We start from the raw sequence: 20,900 nt of genomic DNA on the forward strand, positions 1-20,900 counted from the left end.
ATGGGTTAATACTGACCTGAAGCCCAAAAACATTATGATGGAGGATCATAAGTCACCATGCGCAAAAAGTAAAAGGGAGAAAGCCGAGCAATATGAAACCCCAGATGGCACCTCTCCAAAAACAGGAAGGAAAGTTTAAACCTTAATATAGAGCTGACAGCCTACATGTACAAATGAGAGCATTAGTTTCACAACTGTGAGAACATCAATGCTCAAAACGGAATCTGGTAACTGTGGTTTCTGTGGTTCATCTAATTTGATTCAGATTTCAAAGAAATTTTGTGGTGTACTGTGCCAAGTATTTCCACACCAAACCAACTATTCATCATTGCAAAAAGCAATTTCTTAAAGTATATTTACAATGAGGGAAATAATTATTTGATCCCCTTGCTCAATTTTCCCACTGACAAATAACTATACTATAATTTTAATGGTAGTTTTATTTTAACAATGACAAAATAAAAAAAAAATCAGAAATTCACATTATATGAAATATATACATTTATTTCAATTTGATTGAGTGGAAAAAGTGATTTGATCCCCTAACAAAACATGACTGGTGGAGAAACCTTTGATCATACATCCTAATTTTATGTTTTCCTTTATTAATCTTTGAATAAAATCCCTTTCCGTGTCACTACCCTTCTAATGCACAACATGGGTCAATAATCACCCATATCCATTTTCAATGTTATTTCATGTATGGCTGAGTGTTTCTATTATACATCTTTGAAATAAATATATTTTATCAGTTATTATTCCATGTATTTAGTAAATATCTTGTTTGGTTTCTTTTAGCACAAATCATCCTTTTTATCTTTTCCTTTCCTTCTTTTTGAACAAGCACAGCTGTTGTACTTCTACTTCAAGTTCATACACATGGGTCAAAAATGACCCGCATGCATTTATAATAGAATTTGGCGGGAAAAATGTATTTGTTTGGGAGAAGGAACATATTTACAGCTCAGCACAGCTCCCTTTACACATCTGGAACACGTAAGTCTTTCTTTTCAATTGTTCTAACGTTACCCTAACAAAAAAATTGATAAGTTTGAAAGATACACTGTAAAAAAAATTCCTTTGCTTTTGCAGAAAAAAATGGCAGCTGTGGTTACCAGAAAAATTCTGCAAAAAATCCCGTACAAATGTAAACAACTTTACAGAACAACTTGTAAATTTTACTGGTATTCAGTGTACAATAAATAATAATTGAATGTTAATTTACTGGTTTTCAATTAGATTAGCAGTAAAGGGCGGTATAATCTACAACTTAAATTTTTTTTTTTTTTTAATTACTAATTATTTTGTACAGAAATATTCTGGTAACCACAGCTGCCAGTTTTTTTCTGTAAAAACAACGGGACATTTTTACAGTGTAGCTGTACATAAAATTGTATTAGGTTTAGCTTACCTTGAGAGTAAGTTCATGTCAGAAAGGTACAAGTAATTAGTTAGTAAGCTGTTGATACAGTTGAAGATGTGGAAATGAATGTGGGTCATTTTTGACCCATGTTGTGCATTAGAAGGGGTGTCAATATGTTGTGCATCAAAGGGTTAACATGCTCTTTCTTGATCTACTCCTTTGTTGCCTTGGTCTTATGTTTTGGATCATTGTTATGCTGGAAGACCCACCCACGACCCATTTTCAGTGTCCTGGCTGAGGACAGGAGGTTGTCACCCAAAATGTCACATTATATGGCCCAGTCCATCTTCCCCTCACTGTGGTGAAGTCGTCCTGTCCCCTAAGCAGAGAAACAGCCCGAGCATAATGTTTCCACCTCCATGCTTGACATGGGGATGGTGTTCTTTGGTTCATAGTCAGCATTTCTCCTTCTCCAAACACAGCAAATTGATGCCAAAGAGCTTAATTTTTTCTCATCTGACAACATCATGTTCTCCCAAGCCTTCTCTGAATCATCTGTGTTCATTGGCAAACTTCAGACAGGCCTCTCTGTACATGTGCCTTCTTGAGCAGGGGGACATTCAGGCACTGCAGGATTTCAATCCATTACAGCATAGTGTGTTACCAATGGTTTTCTACATTACTGTGGTCCCAGCTGCCTTGAGATTATTAACAAACTCCTCCTGTGTGTTCTGGGCTGATTAGCCCATTGAAGCCTGACAAGCGGATATGTCGTTTTGTAGTATTTGTATAAGCTCTCAAATACTTTTTGAATTTCATTTCTATCTGCTACAGAAGCTGAAAAATCTATTATTTAGTAGAAGCGTTGACACTTCTGTTGAATTTCCAGAAAAACTTCAGGTTTTAGGGCCTTATTTTAAAATTGCCCAGAGGTTTTACAGGCGTTTTAGGCCTCAATGGGTTAATTAGTAGTTCTGATTCCTCATCTTCCTCATGATCATTGATACCCCATAAGAAGAGATCTTGTGGCCGAGGGCGATTGCTGGTTATTTTGTGTTTCTCCCATTTCTAATAATTGCACCAACGGTCGCTTCCTTCTCACCAAGCTGCTTACTGATGATTTTGTTGCCCATTTCAGCCTTGTGCAGGTTGATGATAGTGTCCCTGATGTCCTTAGACAGCTCTTTGGTCTTGCCCATGGTGGAGAGGTTGGAATCTGATTGAACTATTCTGTTGACAGGCATGTTTTATACAGTTAATGAGCTTCCTTAATGTGAGAGGATTAAATTGTGGGCCTCATGGGCACATTACCTGTTTGTTGGAGCTAGAAATCTTGCTGATTGATTGGGGATCAAATACTTATTTCACAATCTCAATCAAATGCAAATCAATTTATAACTTTTACATAATGTGATTTCTGGATTTTTTTTTTCATATTCTGTCTCTCACTGTTAAAGTAAACCTACCATTAAAATTACAAACCATTCATTTATTTGCTCATGGGCACATTTAGCAAAAATCACAAAATTGGCAAGAGATCAAATCATTATTTCCCTTTCTGTAGATAATATGTAGTGGTGTTTTTTCTAGTGGTAGAAAGTAGTTCACATAGCTTCATAAAAAGTGGTGAAACATTTAAAACATATTGCTCTACTTTTAACTGGGGCAATAACATAATGTTAAGCACACCATTAGACAGGTAGATTTTTTCCTTCCTTTGTTGTAGAAAGCCCATGGTTTTTAAGTTAAGCTTAAATATGTTTGCAGAATGTATTAATTCATTACTGAAGTGAATAGGTGCCACTTGCACATTTTAAGGAAAGATGACTTCTCCAAACAAGGACACAACAGAGGAGTTAGGAGTAAATCATGCCTAGATGTTCACTCAGAGATAAGACAAGAAAATTGTTTATCTTTATAGGCATTTCTACCATAAATTCCTGTATAAATTTGCACTAGAACACGGAAAATGAAGGGCATACCAGTGAACCCTTATTATGGGTCCAACCCAATGGTGAAGTGAAACCTATGTCCTTGTTTGTTAACAGTAACTTCCTCTCTGCTAATGCTGGATGATGTGTTAAATCATTTAATTTAAATGACCTGATGCATGCTGAAGCAAATCCAAGGATAAACTAAAATATTCTTGGAGGGAATTCCATGGAATAGATAATAAATTATCTGAACTAAAAGGTAAGAATGTAAAAACTCTGAAGTCACAGTTTTAGAAAAAAAACAAACTTATTTTTATTAATTTACCTTGATGTTAACAAATGGCTGTACTCTTCAAATCTGGATTCAGTTCAATACGTTCCCCATTACAATATTCCATAAACCTGTCACAGCAGCAACAGACATTGTAATTCTTCTGTCACATGAACACATTTGCAAATCTGAAGAAATGGCTCGCAGCTGTACGAGAGAGCAGAGAGCGCTCATGTACATGCTCACGCTTTGTGGACCACACTGGACCGGTTTGTTTCCTTTTGCTGCCGTTCTACTTCCTCATGCAGAGTTCTCTTGAAAATGATGTTTGTATGATCAAATCACAATCATGTTCCTTGGTCACTGTTCTTTTTTTTCTAACTTTCAACCCCAATATGGGTCATTAAGCTATTCAGAGATCCTGTTTCCACTAAAGCCTTTGACTTCCATCCCCTCCCCCACCCTACTCCCACCCCCCACCCCCAGCCTTAAAACAAGTGATGCCTTCTCAGTTCTTCTTTGCCTTCGGTGAGTCGTACTTCCTCTTGCTGGAGTACCAGAGGAGCAGAGGGATGCCGATGGAGGGCAGTGTCATCACGCCGAACGCAGCCCAGTCCAGCTAGAAAAAAGAGACGTGGGAAAGTGAGTGAGGATTAAATGTTCCCATGCTCTGTGTTCAATATATCATCATCATCTCGGTTTGCTGAAACTATTCTATTATTTAGAGGCAGTTATTTGTGGTTAGGCTTCAGCTGTCATATCTTTCTGACATTTCACTAGCCACGTTTCCATCAATGGATTTTGATGCGCATTTTGAAGATTACAGGTACATCTCAAAAAATTAAAATATCGTGAAAAAGTTCAATATTTTTTGTCAATTATTTCAGAAAGTGAAACTCATACATTGCATATTTCAGCCCTGTTTTTCTTGTAATTTTGATGATTCTGGCTTAGAGATAATGAAAACACAAAAATCAGTGTCGCAGAAAATTTGAATATTACATAAGATCAATAAAGAAAAAGGATATTTCAAACACAAATTTCAGTCTTCTGAAAAGTATCTTCATGTCTGTACACTCAATACTTGGTTGGGCTCCTTTTGCATGAATTACTGCATTAATACGGCGTGGCATCTGCGTCTGGTGTCTCTCACCTTCCTCTTGACAACAGCCCATAGACTCCTATGGGGTTCAGGTCAGCCCAGTTTGCTGGCCAGTCCAGCCCAGTAACACCATGGTCACTGAAGCAGCTTTTGGTACCTTCACCAGTATGGGCAGGTGCCAAGTCCTGCTGTAAATTGAGACCAGCATCTCCAAAGAGCTTGTGGAAGCATGAAGACTCTAAAATGTCCTGCTAGATGGCCCACTGTGTATTTTAAAGTCACAGTCAATGCAGCCAACACCAGCAGAGGACATGGCCCCAAATCACCACTGACTTTGGACTCCAATATTTAACTTTTTCACAATATTCTTATTTTCTGAGACACTGAGTTTTGGGTTTTCATTATCTCTAAGCCAGAATCATCAAAATTTCAAGAAAAACAGGCTTGAAATATTTCACTCTATGTGAAATGAATCTATATAATATACGAGTTTCACTTTCTGAAATGATTGACAAAAATGTTGAACTTTTTCATGATATTCTATTTTTTTAGATGTACCTGTACATGAGAAAAGCTTGATGAAAACACCAAAATTAAATAAAAACTAAAAAATGTGCATAAAAGTTTATTTTTCAGGTAAAAGCACTAAACAGGCAATGGAAACACAGTACATTTATGCAGCTTTGTTTATTCCATCTAAAGCAGTTGATGGAAACGCCCCAAATTTGCATTTTCTAGATGAAACATAAAAAATTTCGCTTAAATTTGATTAAACTTTATTGGAAACACGGCGACTGTGATATAAAGGTATATGGCTGTATTTGTGTTTGCATGTAAATTGAAAAATCCTTCCATCATTATGGAATAATAGTCTAACACTGAGGCCATAATAACACATGACCACCATAAACTTTATGTAAACCAATAAATAGGAAGTACGGCAGAGGTTTTATTTACAAAATTCCACCGACTCCCTTGCAGCAGCCCACTCAAGTTAGGAGGCTGAAACAGCGAAAGGAAATAACTTTGTGAATGCAACACTTACGTAGTGAGGGGAGAAGCGGCGGTCGAACTCTCTCTGAGCCAGGATGCCTCCCTGACCGGGGGCGCTGGTGAAGCCAACCTGCAGGAAGAACACACAATTCAGCTTCCTTCACCACACTACACACTTTAACTGCATTGTTAAAGATAATTGAGTGTTTTTACCACGACTTGCCCTCCCTCCTGAGCCAGGTAGCTCACAGTGGCAGAGGTGAAGTTAAAGTAGCCGGCCTTCAGGGGGCGCAGCACCACTGTGTGAGAGACGTTGCTGGCTCTGAGAGTTCAAGAGTTAAAGTTGACAACTTGATGAAGAGATGAAAGAATACTGCTCCACCCACCTACACACATCTCATCAGGAGTATTATGTGCAATCTTAAATTAGAAAAATCAGGTTTACTGTTAATGGTTCTCTGCAGAACTTTCACAAGACATGGGATGACTTTATTGGATTTGTAAAGCAACTAGATGGGCTTCATTTAGAGTGATAAACCTCCAGCTGATCCATTATTTCTGGTCGAGGACGACTGACTCTATGTGCAACTGGACCTTAACCCCGTGTCCCTCCCTCATCCCAAACCCTCCCTTCCCTCTTATGTTGTCCCTTTCTGTCCGTCTGTGTCTTATCCTCCTTTTATTCAATTTTTATTATTATGTATTTTTTTATTTATTTTATAATTTTCTCTTATATGTTTATCTTCATTCATTCATTTTTTTGTTTTTTCTATTTGTTTTGTTTTTGTATTTTTTGACTATAACTTTGGTGTTTTCATTTATTTTGTACTTGCCTAGTCTATGGATGTATGGGATAAACTGATGTGTGCTCTGACAGCTGATATAATTATGCATCCAAGGAAAATCCAATAAAAATAATTTTGAAAGAAAGAGATGAAAGAGTCCATTTATGCATATTTGAAATTACCACAAAAAAGACAATAATCTCATGACGCGACTGTCTCTTTAGATTTTCTTTAGAGTTTCGTCTGTGTGACAACGTGCTAAACAACTTTTGGAAAGATGTCCTGCTTTGCTCTGATCATATGTTAACGTGTGCTGTTTATTCCACTGACTTCCTCCATCCGAACAATCGTCACCATCAGTTCTACGGTGTTGTGGGTTCAGCCGTCTGTGATGCAGACTAGTCATCATCTCGCCTATTATTTCCATGCTGCTTGCAGAACGAGTGACAGTAGACTAAATCAGTGCCAGACTAAATCCATTATCTTTGAAGAGAGACTACAGCTAAATGTACTCAACAAGATTGACTGAATTCATCAAGATAATCTGATGAAGAGGATAAGGTTTTCTATTGGAGACCAAATTCCTTCAATCAGAAAGCAGCTAAGGTGATGAAAACTAACTAACAGTTGATACAGGACTTGGCCCATGACTAAATAAATGTGGTTTGGTTTGAAAAGAGAAACCATTTTGATTAAAAGTTAAGTTAACTGAAATTACCTTTAATGTTTTAAGTTGTTATCTTCGATGGCGTATTAGGACCAAGTATGAGAATTAAAAAAAATATGGACCCAGGGGAGGGGGGTAATATTTCAACAAAAAAGTGGTAAATTGAGGAGAAAAAAGTAGCAGATTTACGAGAAAAAAAGTTTGAGGCTCATGATTTAGTTTTTCAAGAAAATTCATCTCGTAGTTATCCTATAAAAGGATAAAAATAATAAAATGTGACTAATGCTAATAAGCATGTTAATTCAAAGACTAAGACTGAAGACTGAAGCTGACTTCAGACTGCCCGACTTTTAAAGTGGTCAGGTTGCTCTGCTGTTCAAACAACTTGTTGTCTTGTGGTCGGGAGTCTTAAAGCAGTTGTGGTTTTCAAGCTCTGTTACTGACGCACCGGGTCACACCATACTAGATGCTCTAACAGGAGGAAGTGCAGAGGAATATTTATGGCAATGAAAGGGTCAACTAGGGCTGGGCGATATATCGATATATTTTTAAATATGATATGAATTAGACCATATCGCATATATTTGCGATATGGTCTAATACATTTGTTATATTTAGTTCTTTTGTAATGTTTCTTATATTTATATGAGAAAAGAATATTTATTTCAGAAAAAGATGGGCCTATTTAATTTCTTAGGCTATTTTTATTTAAATGTGCACTTCATGGAGCTTTGATTTTTTTTTTAAAAAAGGTACTGTTCACTTAAATAAACGGTTTCAATAAAACTACTTGTGATAAGTCATATTTGGCTTTGACTTTGACTGAACATATGTTACATTTGGGATGTGGGTCGACCAGGTTTGAGCTTTATGCAGTCTGTGGTTACAACTTTGACCACTAGAAAATAAACACTAGTTTAGTTGGGCAGGCGTCCAAAAGTGACAAAACAGCATTCCAAATAAATTAATAATTTCTACTGCCCAAACATGGTGTACAACCATCCTTCTAACTTTTTTAAACTTTCAACACACACACACACACACATATCTGCCTTTTCCAGCTCCCTGACAGATCTAGATATTTAGCACGCTACAAATATGAAGAGAGTCTGCGCTGTATCAGCTTGTGATGTCACTCACGGGAGCAAGTTCCAAGTCAACGCCAATATTTTTTGATGAGGAGCCGGAAATCCAGGATAAAGTCGGGTAGTGTGAAATAGCTGTAAAACTAAATCTAAATAAAAATGAACAGTGTCTGTCCTTCCATCAAGCTAACATTAATGACTTCTTCATACAGCACCAACGACTGCAGGATGACAAGACGAGTAAGAAGACATTAAGGTTGAAGGATACGGTGCGATCCTGTCCCATTTGACATTCAACATTCCGGAGACGATTCCAAAGTCTTCAGGGGGGAAAGAATCGTCTGACAACTCCACCTCCAGGGCAGCACTGGAGAGACAGGCAAGAAGTAGGACAGCTCCGTTAGATCATTGAATATCTTACAATAACAAAGCCAAATTATTTTCATACTCTGACATTGAAGGTGTTTATAGCTCCTGATGTTGATCTCTCCTGCCAGCCATGATTAGTCTGTCACCCACGACATAACACCAATCACAACATGGCTGCTGTATACACTTGTACTGACTAAGTACTGTTGTTATAGTTATAGTATATATTTCCGGTAACACTTTACAATAACCATCATTTATAGATGGTAAATAGACCATTTATAAATGGTAAACAGAGTTTATTAATGTTTAATCATCATTTATAAACCATATATAGGCCATTTAGAATGGTGAATAGAAAATGTAATAATGTTGAACTATAATTTATAAATGCCAAATAGATTACTTTACCATAAACAAACATAATTATTAGTTTATTAATAGCTTTACACACATAACATTTTTAACACCATATTAAGTATGTAAATGATTTCAAAAGTATTCTTATACCTTTAAGAAACCGCTTGAAACCATTTAAAGATTAAATATGTATAGAATTTTGTAAATGGTTAATAATAATTGGTTTATAAACCATCTATAAGCATCCCTTAGATGTTATTGTAAAGTGTTACCATAATTCCTTGTATTTATAATATAATTTGTAATATCTCCTTGTTTTTACTAACTTTATTCTATTTTATTGTATTGGTGTTGTACTGCTGCTGCTGGAATTGGCAATTTCCTGAGGGAACCTTCCCAAGGGATTAATAAAGTTCCTATCTATCTATCTATCTATCTATCTATCTATCTATCTATCTATCTATCTGAAGATTTTGCATCGGTACCCTTTTGTGCAAATATTAGGGTTTGTACAAATATTCTTCAGGTGGAGAGAGATTCTCATATTGCATTCTATAACAGAAATTCCTCTGTGTTATTTAAATATGGTTTTTGACCCTCTCCTTGACTCAACTACCACCAAAAGCAGGGTCCCTGTGGTTAAGACTTGCCATGCTATGCTGCCGTTCTCATCATTGTTTGAGCAACAACAGCAGCCTGGAGATGACGCAGAACAAGATGCGTATTGAGGGTGGTGCCAGGTAAAAACTTTAGCAGAGAATATCAGCTTAAATTCATAGTTTATTAATAAAAACTTGAGATGTGTCTAGAAAGTGTGTTGTTTGGGGGGGTTGACTGGCTAAAATAAACTGGCTTGTAATGTCGCAAGAGCTAATAGTGCTTCTACTTCAGCAATTGACAGAAAAAATATCCATCAATCATCCACCAGTTTCATGTAAAAATCATCAATATTGTCGTAAGTTTTAACAAATGTTAAACATCTATCTGAAAAATAAATTTCAACATGTGTATCTATTTTAGAATGGATATTTGAATAGACTTGTAACCAAAGTGAAATTGTCTTCTGCAATATTTCTTCACTCTTATGCATTATTATCTTTTACTACTCTGTAATGTGTACATTTGAACTTGGTGCAATAATGTTTACTATATCCTATTTACATCTTGTTTGTCTTTTTGGCCAATGTTGACAGACCTACAGAACACATCTTTCCAAAATGCGATCGGTATTGATAATTGAGAAGGATTACTTTGGTACGGGTATATACATTGTTTGTTTGAATGAAAATCCTGCATATTATGCCCCTTAATTTAGTGGCATGATTATAGTTGGCTCATAACTTAAGAAATAGGCCATCTGGTAAAAATTACAGTTGAAATATTCTTAAACCACTGAATGTGCTAAATGTATCCAATCAAATTGATCTTGAATCCCGTAAGAGGTTGTTCACAGCTCACAGCTCATTTACTACATTCAAAGGTCACTCTATAGCAGCTATATGAGAGCATCCTATCACATTGAGCATAGCCTGACCTGGAGCCCACATTGTAGATGTTGTACTGCAGGGTGAGGTCTCGGCCCTCCACAGCATAGCGGTTCAGCAAGGATTTAGAGGCCAGCAGACGAGCTCCCTCTTCTCCTGAGCCCAGGCTCAACAGAGCAAGGACAAAAAACACAGGCAGCGTCTTCATCATCTGCAAAAGAAAGAGACAGGAAAATCCAGATTAAATCTGATGTACTATTAGAGAGATGTGGCACAAAACCACACAATGTATAATGTCCAAAGCGTAAAACTGTTTTTGTAATCTGTTCATGAATTGTTCTCAACTGTTTGAACTATGTTTGTGAGAGAAATCTTAGATGAACTAGTCCTGAAGTGTTTCAGTGTTCTAATCTTAAAAATATTTTGTGATGTTCTCGAATAATTGCCAGATGTGTTCACGAACGTAACACATAAATTAACACATTGGCTGCACATCAGTGTCCACATACAGGTGCATCTCAATAAATTAGAATATCATAAAAATATTTATTTATGTCAGTTATTCAATTCAAAATGTGGAAAATACACATAATATAGATTCATTACACACAGAATGAAACATTTCATGTCTTAATTTATTTAATTTCTTCTAATTGTAATGATTACATTATAGAAGACCTACAGTTCAGCTGGCCTCTGAAAAGTATGTCCATCTATATGACTCAATACTTGGTTGGGGCTGTTTGACTTGAACTACTGGAAATGGACTTTTCCATCATATTCTAATGTATTGAGACGCAGCTGTACATTTGCCTATGTGTCGTCAAGAAGGTTCACTTTGCACGTTACTTTACAGATCCAGCATTTAAACTAGAAAAGCACAAAGTAAGTGTAGATAAAAACACTGAACTGTGGCTTTCACGGTCAGTTATAGTCTGACGAAGCGTCAGGACTATTTCATTTAAGACTTATTTCGCAAACATATAGTTCAAACAGTTGAAAACAATTCACGAACAGATTAGAGTGAAACCTAAACCATTATTAACTGCCTTTTAGTCAAAGTACTCCATTATGGTTGTTCCAGACGCTTACGTGTACAATACGAGACATAAGTTATCAGATATTAGCGTCCAATGACAGAGTTATAATAACGAACAACGGCCACTACGTTAACATAACACAAACTGACTCAGTGAGGTTCATATATATGTATCTAAAATATCAATACGTACAATAAAAAGAAAAAAGAGGAGCAGCTCATTACCGTCCTGTGGTGTTCCTCAAATCGCTGATATTGAAGGAGTTAGATATGCGCATGCTCAGACACTTAAACTGCTGTTTGCATGACGTGTACCGAGAAGGAACTTCAGCAGGGCGGCAGACAGCGCAGCGCCCCCTGGTGTCCGGAGGCGGCGCTGCTTCCTTCGGCTCGGCGTCGTTGACGTGGCTTCGGTTTGCCCCGAAAGTTCACGAGAGTAGCCGATTACAGTCGGGGGAGGAGTCAATGAGCCGACCATCCAATACCGGCGGCTTCAGTTATTTGCAAAGGCGGAAGTTGCCGTGGAAGTTTTTGTTTTTAATTATTATTATTATTTTTTATTCATAATAACAATTTACAATTTACACATTATTCTTGCCAGGGGGTTATAGAAAGAAAAACACACATATAAAAAAAAAAAACATCAATACCAAAACAGAAATCCAGAGTAACACAGGGTAAGAAGAGAGACCTAAACAAAAACAAAAACAAAAAAACATGATGTATAATTAATTAATCAATATCGTATTTGTCCAAAACAAAGTCAGATTTTAGAGCCTTCTTGCTCTTAAGTCCCTAATAGAAGTGCAGTATTGCTCCAGTTCATGTAGAAAGTGAACAGCTGGTTTGAAGTTGGCCCATTTCTTCTTATGTATGTGAAACTTTCCTAAAAACAGAAGTAGCTGTACAAAAGAAATCAAGTCCGTTTCTCTCTGATTTTCTTCAAAACAAATAATAATGTATTTTTCCTTAAAGTGGATTGCTTGTCCAGTTTACCTGTTGACAAAATTTGGCACATCCCTCCAGAAAATTCGAGCATATACACATAAACAGATGGCAAATTGTTTCCTCCTCTAAACCACAGAAAACACAAGAATACTCAATATCAAGTTTAAATTTCTCTATGTTTTTTTTAATGGATATATTTTATGCATTATTTTAAAGGAGACCTCTTTAACTTTATTATTCAAGAAAAATGTATCCCCAACTAGCCAAATTTTCCTCCAGTCAATATCCCCATATAAAGTTGTCCAAAAATATTTTGCTGAGGGCACAGTTACAGTCAGCATGAGGTTGTAAAAAAGAGGTATTTATTTAACAATGGAGGAGGCACATATAACAGTCAATAAATTACAAGCCATTTATGTGAGAAATATTTTGTCCTCCAACAATGAAGCTTTTATTCCCAAACTGTTTTAGTCCTCAAGTTGGATACCAAACTTTAAAATGTGAAATGTTGATTTCCAATATTTTGATCACTATACATTTTTAAGTAGGCTATTGGAAAGTGTCCCAATAGGTCCTAGTTAATACAAGAGAAAGGAAAGATGTCCTGGTCTCAATGTCTTTGAATCCAGCTAGTCCAAGTAGCCCTTTGCTTACTAGAATATAAGACATGTTTTCAGTTATTTCACACTTTTTTGTTAAGTACATAATTTCACATGTGTTCATTAATAGTTTTGATGAATTTACAATGTCAATAGTCATGAAAATAAAGGAAAAACATTGAATGAGAAGGTGTGTCCAAACTTTTGGCCTGTACTGTATATATATATATTTATTTTTTCATTAATTCTTCTTTTCAAACCGAAAAAAAAACAAAACATAAACTACAACAGCGTAGGCTAGATGCATATACATATTCATACACATACTCACATAGGCACCATTAAACAGATGTACATAAACATATAAACATTTACACACATACAGTATATATAACCCTATACATATACATGCATCTGCCCCGTCAAAGTAATAAGATAGAAATAAGAACCAGTTAACTTAATATTCAATATACATTTCCCTATATCATTTTGGTTCGAAAAAAAGGGAGTAGGCTGAAGTATAAAATACTTATCTAGGCCTATCCCCTGATACTCAACACTTCAAAATAAGAAATTGTATCTCTATATATAGCCACTTAATGTCAAATTTTCAATTTCATGACTGGAACTGAACGACAACAGACAAACTAAACCCCTCTGTGTCCCTCCCTGTAGTCAGGTGGACAGACGCGCTTGGTCTAAGAAATTCCTGGAACAAGTGGTCAAAATGACAAAGGTACTGCAAGGATTTTTTACACATGGCAGAGAAACTACAGTAGCAGTCAAAAGTTTGGACACACCCTCTCAATCAATGGTTTTTCTTTATTTTTTCTTATATTTTCTACATTGTAGATTAATATTAAATACATCAAAATTATGAAGGAGCACATACAACCTATTTAGAAACTATTGGAGTTGGCAGGTTCTATTTTACCTTTGTAGATTAATACTGAATACATCAAAAATATGAAAGAACACATCTGGAATTATGTAATAAAAAATACGTTTTATATTTTAGATTCTTTAACGTAGACAACTTTTGCATTGAAGGTCTCAAACACATTCAAAAGGCAATAAATTCCATGATTTAACTCTTGACAAGACGTAACTGAAAACAATTCCGAAAGTGTGCAAAGCTCCCCAAATGTGTTTCATCATAGTTTTGATTTCTTCCGTATTTATCTACAATTTTGAAAATAATAAAAATGAAGATAACTTTTAACTGGTGCTGTAAATCTAGTAGGATATTTACTAAACAGTCTGTCAATGGCCACCTAACCTGCCATCTCCAATAGTTCCCAAACTATTATAGATAACTCATTGTTCTGCTGCTCAAAAGGCATAAACATCTCACCAGGTTTTTCATCACATAGCCTCTCCAGTATAAAGCAAAAGTTAATTTTTGACCCCTGGAAATTGTTTAGTCGTGGTGGTAAGCCTTCCTAAATCTTGACTCATCGTGTCTCTTTTAATGATGGCATAAACAGTGAAATAACACTTCAAACTTTTTCTTCCAACTGGTTCATGTTTTATGTCACAAAAGTGTTTGTTGCAGTGGTCATGGTGATGTTCTGAGAAGATAATGAAGGTTAATATCGTAGCTGCACTGTAAAAAAAACCTGGCAGCTGTGGTTGCCAGAAATTTACCGTAATAAATACGGTGCAACTTTTTCTAATATTACGGTAAAATGATATTAGCATTGTTGATTTCATGTTTAAGATTGCCATTTTATTCCATATTTTACTGTAAAAAAGAAAAAGTTTTTCAATCAAAAGAAACTCTGTTCTGCCATATAATTGACAAGAAAATACTAATACTAATTATAATTATAAATGCCGCATAATACAAGGATTTTAACATTAAATATCACAGTATATTTCTGTTAGAGATATGGTGTTTAGTCCATTTAAAAGTGAGAAAAAGTATTTTTACAAAAAATAAATGCAAAAATTATAGTGATGGCTTGTATATATATTACAATATATTTTGTTACAAACAAGGTGCCAGTGTATTTTACAGTGGAGTTATGTATTTTTAATAATTTTTAATGATATATATATTTACAGTGTTTCATTGTTACTGCAACTGAATTAACTAATTTATAATTTTACGGTATTTTACTGTCATGGTTTAGCAGTTTTTCACCGTAAAATCTACAGAAATTTTTTACAGTGTGCACCTTTCGTGTGTGTTACAGTTTGATGATATAGAGGCACTCACGGCTCATTTTGAGAATCTTCTCCACTTTCGAGACCAACTGTATCGGAGGGAGAGTGAGGCGCTGGAGCAGGTCGACCAGGAGAGAAAACATCAAACTCCCTCACAGAGACATGATGGACAGAAAAAAGACAAGCGTGTTGTAATTCACAGTAAAAAAAACATAGTTAGAAATGCCTTGAACATACCTTTCCCTGCTGCTTTAAAACTGAACAAGTATTGAATAAACTCTGCAATTTAAATGAACCATGAACTTGAAGACAGTAACCCTCATTAAACTGACACTGAGGTCAAACAACAACTGATTAATCCTCCTGCTTTGCTACTTACAGTAGTATAACTAGAGACATGTTTATAGTTCATGCTGGGAAGTATGCTAAGAGCCGACCAATATTTCTCAAAAAACTTATTACGTCATTGTAATTATCATGGCTTGATTATATGAGCTTGACTCATTTTAAGCTCTGAAATGGTTCTGACAGTAGGAACTATATTTGAGGATGACTCATTTAACCAGTGGTGGAATGTAACTAAGTACATTTACTCAAGTATTGCTTACACTTTAGATAAAAAACAAACAATATGTTTGTACTGTATACTATATGATATGATGTAGAGCTCTACTACTAATTATAGTATATAATAATTATAGTAGTAGGTAACACAAAACACATTAAACTGCTCTAAGATATATTTTTAGTGATCAAAACAGAATAATATAATGTTCTATAACAATATAACACTGTGGAAGAAACTGATCTGTATAATGAGTACTTTTACTTCTCATATCATTTTAAGTACATCTTGCTGATAATACTTATCTACTTTTTTTAAGTAACATTTTGAATCCAGTACTGTAATTTGTAATTTAGTATTTCTGGTCAAGTAAATATTTCGGTGCTTCTTCCACATTTGATAAATACATATCTAGCAGCAATATCAGATAACATCATCTGCATATAATGATGACTGTATACCTGTACCTGCTCTCAAAAATATAATTAATCATGATATTAAATAATATTGGGTTAATAACACATCTTGTTGTATCCCGTTTATAATCTCAAAGGTATTGGATATTTCTGATCCACTAAAGCTGCTTTAATATTTATTTTATTTATTTATTATAGCAAAGTTCTTTTTGGGAAAATATATGACAACCTGTGCACAGTATTTTTTCTATCTATTTACACAAGCGGGAGGTTTAAGCTATTGGTTAGCTTAACTTAATTATGATGCAATAAATCACTGCAAAAAGTCTTCTTATGAAGTAATTTCAGTCTATATGTACGTTTTTTGTGACTTCTTGGTTTCTCAAGTAATCAAAATATCTGATGCAGTGTGTTCATATACAAATTATTGTTTCAAGCATTTTCCAAAATTATCTTTTATACAACACATGCCTATTCTCTGCTGTTCTCATGCTTTCTTCCTCTCTTGTAAATGACAGCCAATAAGACATAATGGTTCATATTAAGAAGTGAAAATGTTGGACAATAATTTAAAAAAACAATTTAGAAATTCCATATTGTAACATTCAAAACAGAAACAATAACGATTGAAGGGGAGGTTGTGTACCTTAAATACCACAAACACTCCAAGATATTACATTTATTCAAAATGTATATATAAATGAATGTATTCAGAGCCAATCCTAGCGGGCATCGTATAGTCAGGCGGCTTAGCCAAATAAACGGGACACGTCGGACAAAAGCACCAAATTTTTTCCACATGCTCTCTATCACCATAGGTTTCAATTTTTGGTAGGAGCCACTTCATCAAGATTGTGGATCGGAGATGGCACCCATATAAAGTCTATGAGAAACTCTATATCTTCCAAGCCAATTAGAAGGTCAATCTTGGTGTCAAAATATACATTTTCTGTGTCGAGGAATCATTTAAAGCTATTGAGAATATCACTAGATAATTATTTGATCCAATAGATATGTTCATTTTCACCCAGACTGGCAGGTCTTCAAGTGCTGCAGCAAGGAATCCTGAGCTGAAAATGAATCTATGTTCACGGGAGAGTGCGGATTAGCTGCAATGTACACTGCTAAAAAAACAAAACAAGGGAACGCTCATGTCAGATCTCTAATGATATTCTCAATAGCTTTAAATGATTCCTTCACCCAGAAAATGCATATTTTGACACCAAGATTGACCTTTTAAGTGGATTGGAAGATATATTGGTTCTCATAGACTTTATATGGGTGCCATCTCCAATCCACAATCTTGATGAAGTGGCTCCTACCAAAAATTTAAACCTATGGTGATAGAGAGCATGTGGAAGAAATTTGGTGCTTTTGTCCGGCGTGTCCCCTTTATTCTTAAATCTGGTCCTAAGCCGCTGGACTAGTATGAGTGGCGGGGTATTTACCATCATCCAATTTCCAGAGTATAAATAAATGGTATCCTGCCAAACAGATTCACAATACAAAGAAGAGAGAACCCCTCTGCCCTATTTTATTTTATATATACATTGAAGCATTAGCCTAGCAGTAAGACAAAATGTAGCACTTTACACAGAAGATATAACTGTGTATTTTACATCACCAGAAGAATCAGTGCATCGATTAATGAAGCCATTTTTACACTATAGGTAGTCATTGTAGTATCCAGTGAATAAGAAATAATGTGAATAATTAAATACTAAGGCAGAAAGACAGGGTTATAATTTGAAAGGGGACATAAAAAAATGAAATATCAGTAACAAGGTGAGCTCTATGAGAATAATTACAGTGCAATATGTTTGGAAAGTTAAAAAAAAAAAAAGACTTAAAGGATTTAAAGGCATGGAGACCAAAGTGAAGAAAAGCATCAGCAGTGTAAACAGTGAAAAAACGTTTTATCCCAAGTATTAAAAAAACAATACCAGGACCGTATTTTGTATGGAATAAAATTATTTTGAATAATAGAAGACAGAGAATGAAAAGCCTCACCGCAGGGGGAAAAGAAGAAAGGGTTAGGTGTTCTGCATTTGCAGCATAATGTCATGCACACATTATTGAAATGATGAAATGGATAAAGGGGAAACAGAAGCCAAATGAGTTCTTGTAGAATAACAAATTGCATTGATTTCCTTTAGGAGATTATCTTTTATAGTAAAGGCATCTTCTTCAATTATTTCCAAGAAAGCAACATTACAGTGGCTTGCAAAAGTATTCATCCCTCTTGGATGTTTCAACCTTTTGTTGCTTTTACACATTAAATCATGGTCAATATAATTTGGCCTTTTTAAAAAGAATTTGCAAGAAAAAACTCTCTTTAATATCAAAGTGAAAACAGATTTTTACAAAGTAATGTAAATTAATAAAAAAATATATACTTTAAAATAAATGATTCCATAAGTATTCATACCCTTTAAAGTAACTGACCTAATTGAACAGAGTTCCAGCTGGTTGATGCAGCAGTGTCACACTTAGAGAACTCGAGATCACCTGAGTCCAGCTGATGTGTGTCAAGTGATTATAGTATAAAAACATCTGTGTCTGGGAGGTCCAGTCTCTGGTTCATCACTATTCCTGCTACAATTGCAACATGAAGACCAAAGAACACTCCTAGCAACTCAGAGAAAAGATTCTTGAAAAGTGTAAGTCAAGAGATGGCTACAAAGAAATGTCCAGCTAACTAGACCTCACAGAGTTCAGTTAAACCATCATTAAGAAATGGAAGCAGTATGGCACTTTTTAAAATCTGCCTAGATAGAGCTGGCCGTCCTCACATTCTGAGTGACCTGACAAGAAGAAGACTGGAGAGGTTGGTCACCAAGACACCTCTGCAGGAGTTATAAACTTCGGTGGCTCAGATTGGAGAGACTGCACATACAATAACTGTTGCCAACTGTTCTTCAGATTCAGATTCAGATTCAGATTTGACTTTATTAATCCCACAGTGGGGAAATTTCTTTGTTACAGCCGCAAAGTTTCACACAATTTTTAAGATAAAGATAAAAAAAATAAACAATCTAAGAAAAGACATTTAACAATATACAATAATAATAATATACTATATACAACTTAGTGCAAATTTAAGTGGAGAAATGTGCAGATTTATGCAAAAATGTTCAGGTTGTGTTTGTGTTGTACAGTCTTATGGCAGCTGGATAAAATGATTTGCGGAAACGTTCCTTTTTACACCGTGGGTGTAATAGTCTGTTGCTGAAAGAGCTGCTCAGAGACCCCACAGCGTCATGCAGGGGGTGAGAGGGGTTGTCCATGATGGATGAAGAAAAAAGCTCATGAAATCTGGCCTGGGATTCACCCAAATGCATGTGGGAGACTCCAGGGTCAATTGGAAGAAGGTTCTACGGTCTGATGAGACAAAAACTGACCTTTTTGGCCATCAGACTAGACGCTATGTTTGGCGAACACCAAACACTGAACATCACCACAAACGCACCATCTCCAGCCTGAAGCATGGTGGTGGCAGCATCATGCTCTGGGAATGTTTCTCAGCAGCGGCCCTGGAAGGCTGCAGGACCAGTCTTCTTCTTGTCAGGTCACTCAGATTGTGAGGACAGCCAGCTCTAGGCAGATTTAAACAAGTGCCATACTGCTTCCATTTCTTAATGATGGTTTAACTGAACTCTGTGGGATGTCCAGTGAGCTGGACATTTCTTTGTAGCCATCTCCTGACTTATACTTTTCAATGATCTTTTCTCTGAGTTGCTTGAAGTGTTCTTTTGTCTTCCTGTTGCAATTGTAGCAGGAATAGTGATGAACCAGAGACTGGACCTCCCACACACAGATGTTTTTATACTACGATCACTTGACTCACATCAGCTGGACTCAGGTGATCTCGAGTTCTGGAACTCTGTTGAATTAGGTCAGTTACTTTAAAGGGTATGAATACTTATGCAATCATTTATTTTACCTTATATATTTTTAATTAATTGACATTATTTCGTAAAAATCTGTTTTCACTTTGATATTAAAGAGAGTTTTTTTTTGCAAATTCTTTTTAAAAAAGGCCAAATTATATTGACCATGATTTCATGTGTAAAAGCAACAAAAGGTTGAAACATCCAAGGGGGATGAATACTTTTGCAAGCTACTGTATATTAGAGGGAGTAGGGAAATGGTGACTTACCTTCGGAACAAGGCTAACGCCAACGCCAAGATCTAACGCCATCAAGCGCACGTTTCTGTATAGAGGTATGAAAGAATGGAATTCACTGCCTAAAAATATCAAACTCACCACTAACATAAAGCAATTCAAAATATTAATAAAACAGTATTTATCAAAATAAGAAAACATGGTATATTTATATATATGTAGTATATTTCTATAGATATATGATATGTGTTATTATAATGTATATGCTGTAGAAAGAAGGTGTATTTACAACATATGTATTGGTATGTGTTAGTAGATTTTGTAATGATGTATACATATATGTAGAAATGTGTGTAATATGGATTAATATGTGAATAATTGTAATAATTTGTTTTGTTTTATTTTTTATTTTTTTTTTATGTTTTGTGTTTTTAACTGTATATTTGATACTGTTGGACCCCAGGAAGAATGGCTGTGGCTTTGCTGCAGCTAATGGGGATCTTAATAATAAACTAATAAACTAATAGGCTGCACGTTTCTATTTTTCAAAATAAAACTTGACATTTTAATCAAGAGAAGTTAAATTACTCAATATTTCTTTTTGAACACCCTATAAATGGTTCTA

The 20,900-nt window shown here is 35.4% G+C and overlaps 1 protein-coding gene across 1 annotated transcript; it reads right to left on the reverse strand.

Moving 5' to 3' along the window:
• Nucleotides 1–3,585: 3,585 nt before the first annotated feature.
• On the reverse strand, nucleotides 3,586–11,765 carry ssr2 (signal sequence receptor, beta). The gene is made up of 6 exons (XM_059349912.1): nucleotides 11,678–11,765; nucleotides 10,464–10,624; nucleotides 8,469–8,567; nucleotides 5,877–5,985; nucleotides 5,716–5,793; nucleotides 3,586–4,187 (listed from the first exon to the last, which is right to left on the reverse strand). The coding sequence occupies exons 2-6, from the start codon at nucleotides 10,622–10,624 to the stop codon at nucleotides 4,077–4,079; spliced, it is 558 nt and encodes a 185-aa protein (XP_059205895.1). The 5' UTR covers nucleotides 11,678–11,765; the 3' UTR covers nucleotides 3,586–4,076.
• Between the last annotated feature and the right edge of the window lie 9,135 nt (nucleotides 11,766–20,900).

Source organism: Centropristis striata, chromosome 14 (genome assembly GCF_030273125.1).
Source record: "Centropristis striata isolate RG_2023a ecotype Rhode Island chromosome 14, C.striata_1.0, whole genome shotgun sequence".
Lineage (NCBI taxonomy): Eukaryota > Metazoa > Chordata > Actinopteri > Perciformes > Serranidae > Centropristis > Centropristis striata.

Coding starts and splice junctions, on each gene's coding strand:
- ssr2 (XM_059349912.1), bottom strand. CDS start 10,624: ATGATGAAGACGCTGCCTGTGTTTTTTGTCCTTGCTCTGTTGAGCCTG. Junction 5,986..8,468: donor AAATGGGACAGGATCGCACC/GTATCCTTCAAC, acceptor TTGAACTCTCAG/AGCCAGCAACGTCTCTCACA. Junction 5,794..5,876: donor AGGAGGGAGGGCAAGTCGTG/GTAAAAACACTC, acceptor TTCTTCCTGCAG/GTTGGCTTCACCAGCGCCCC.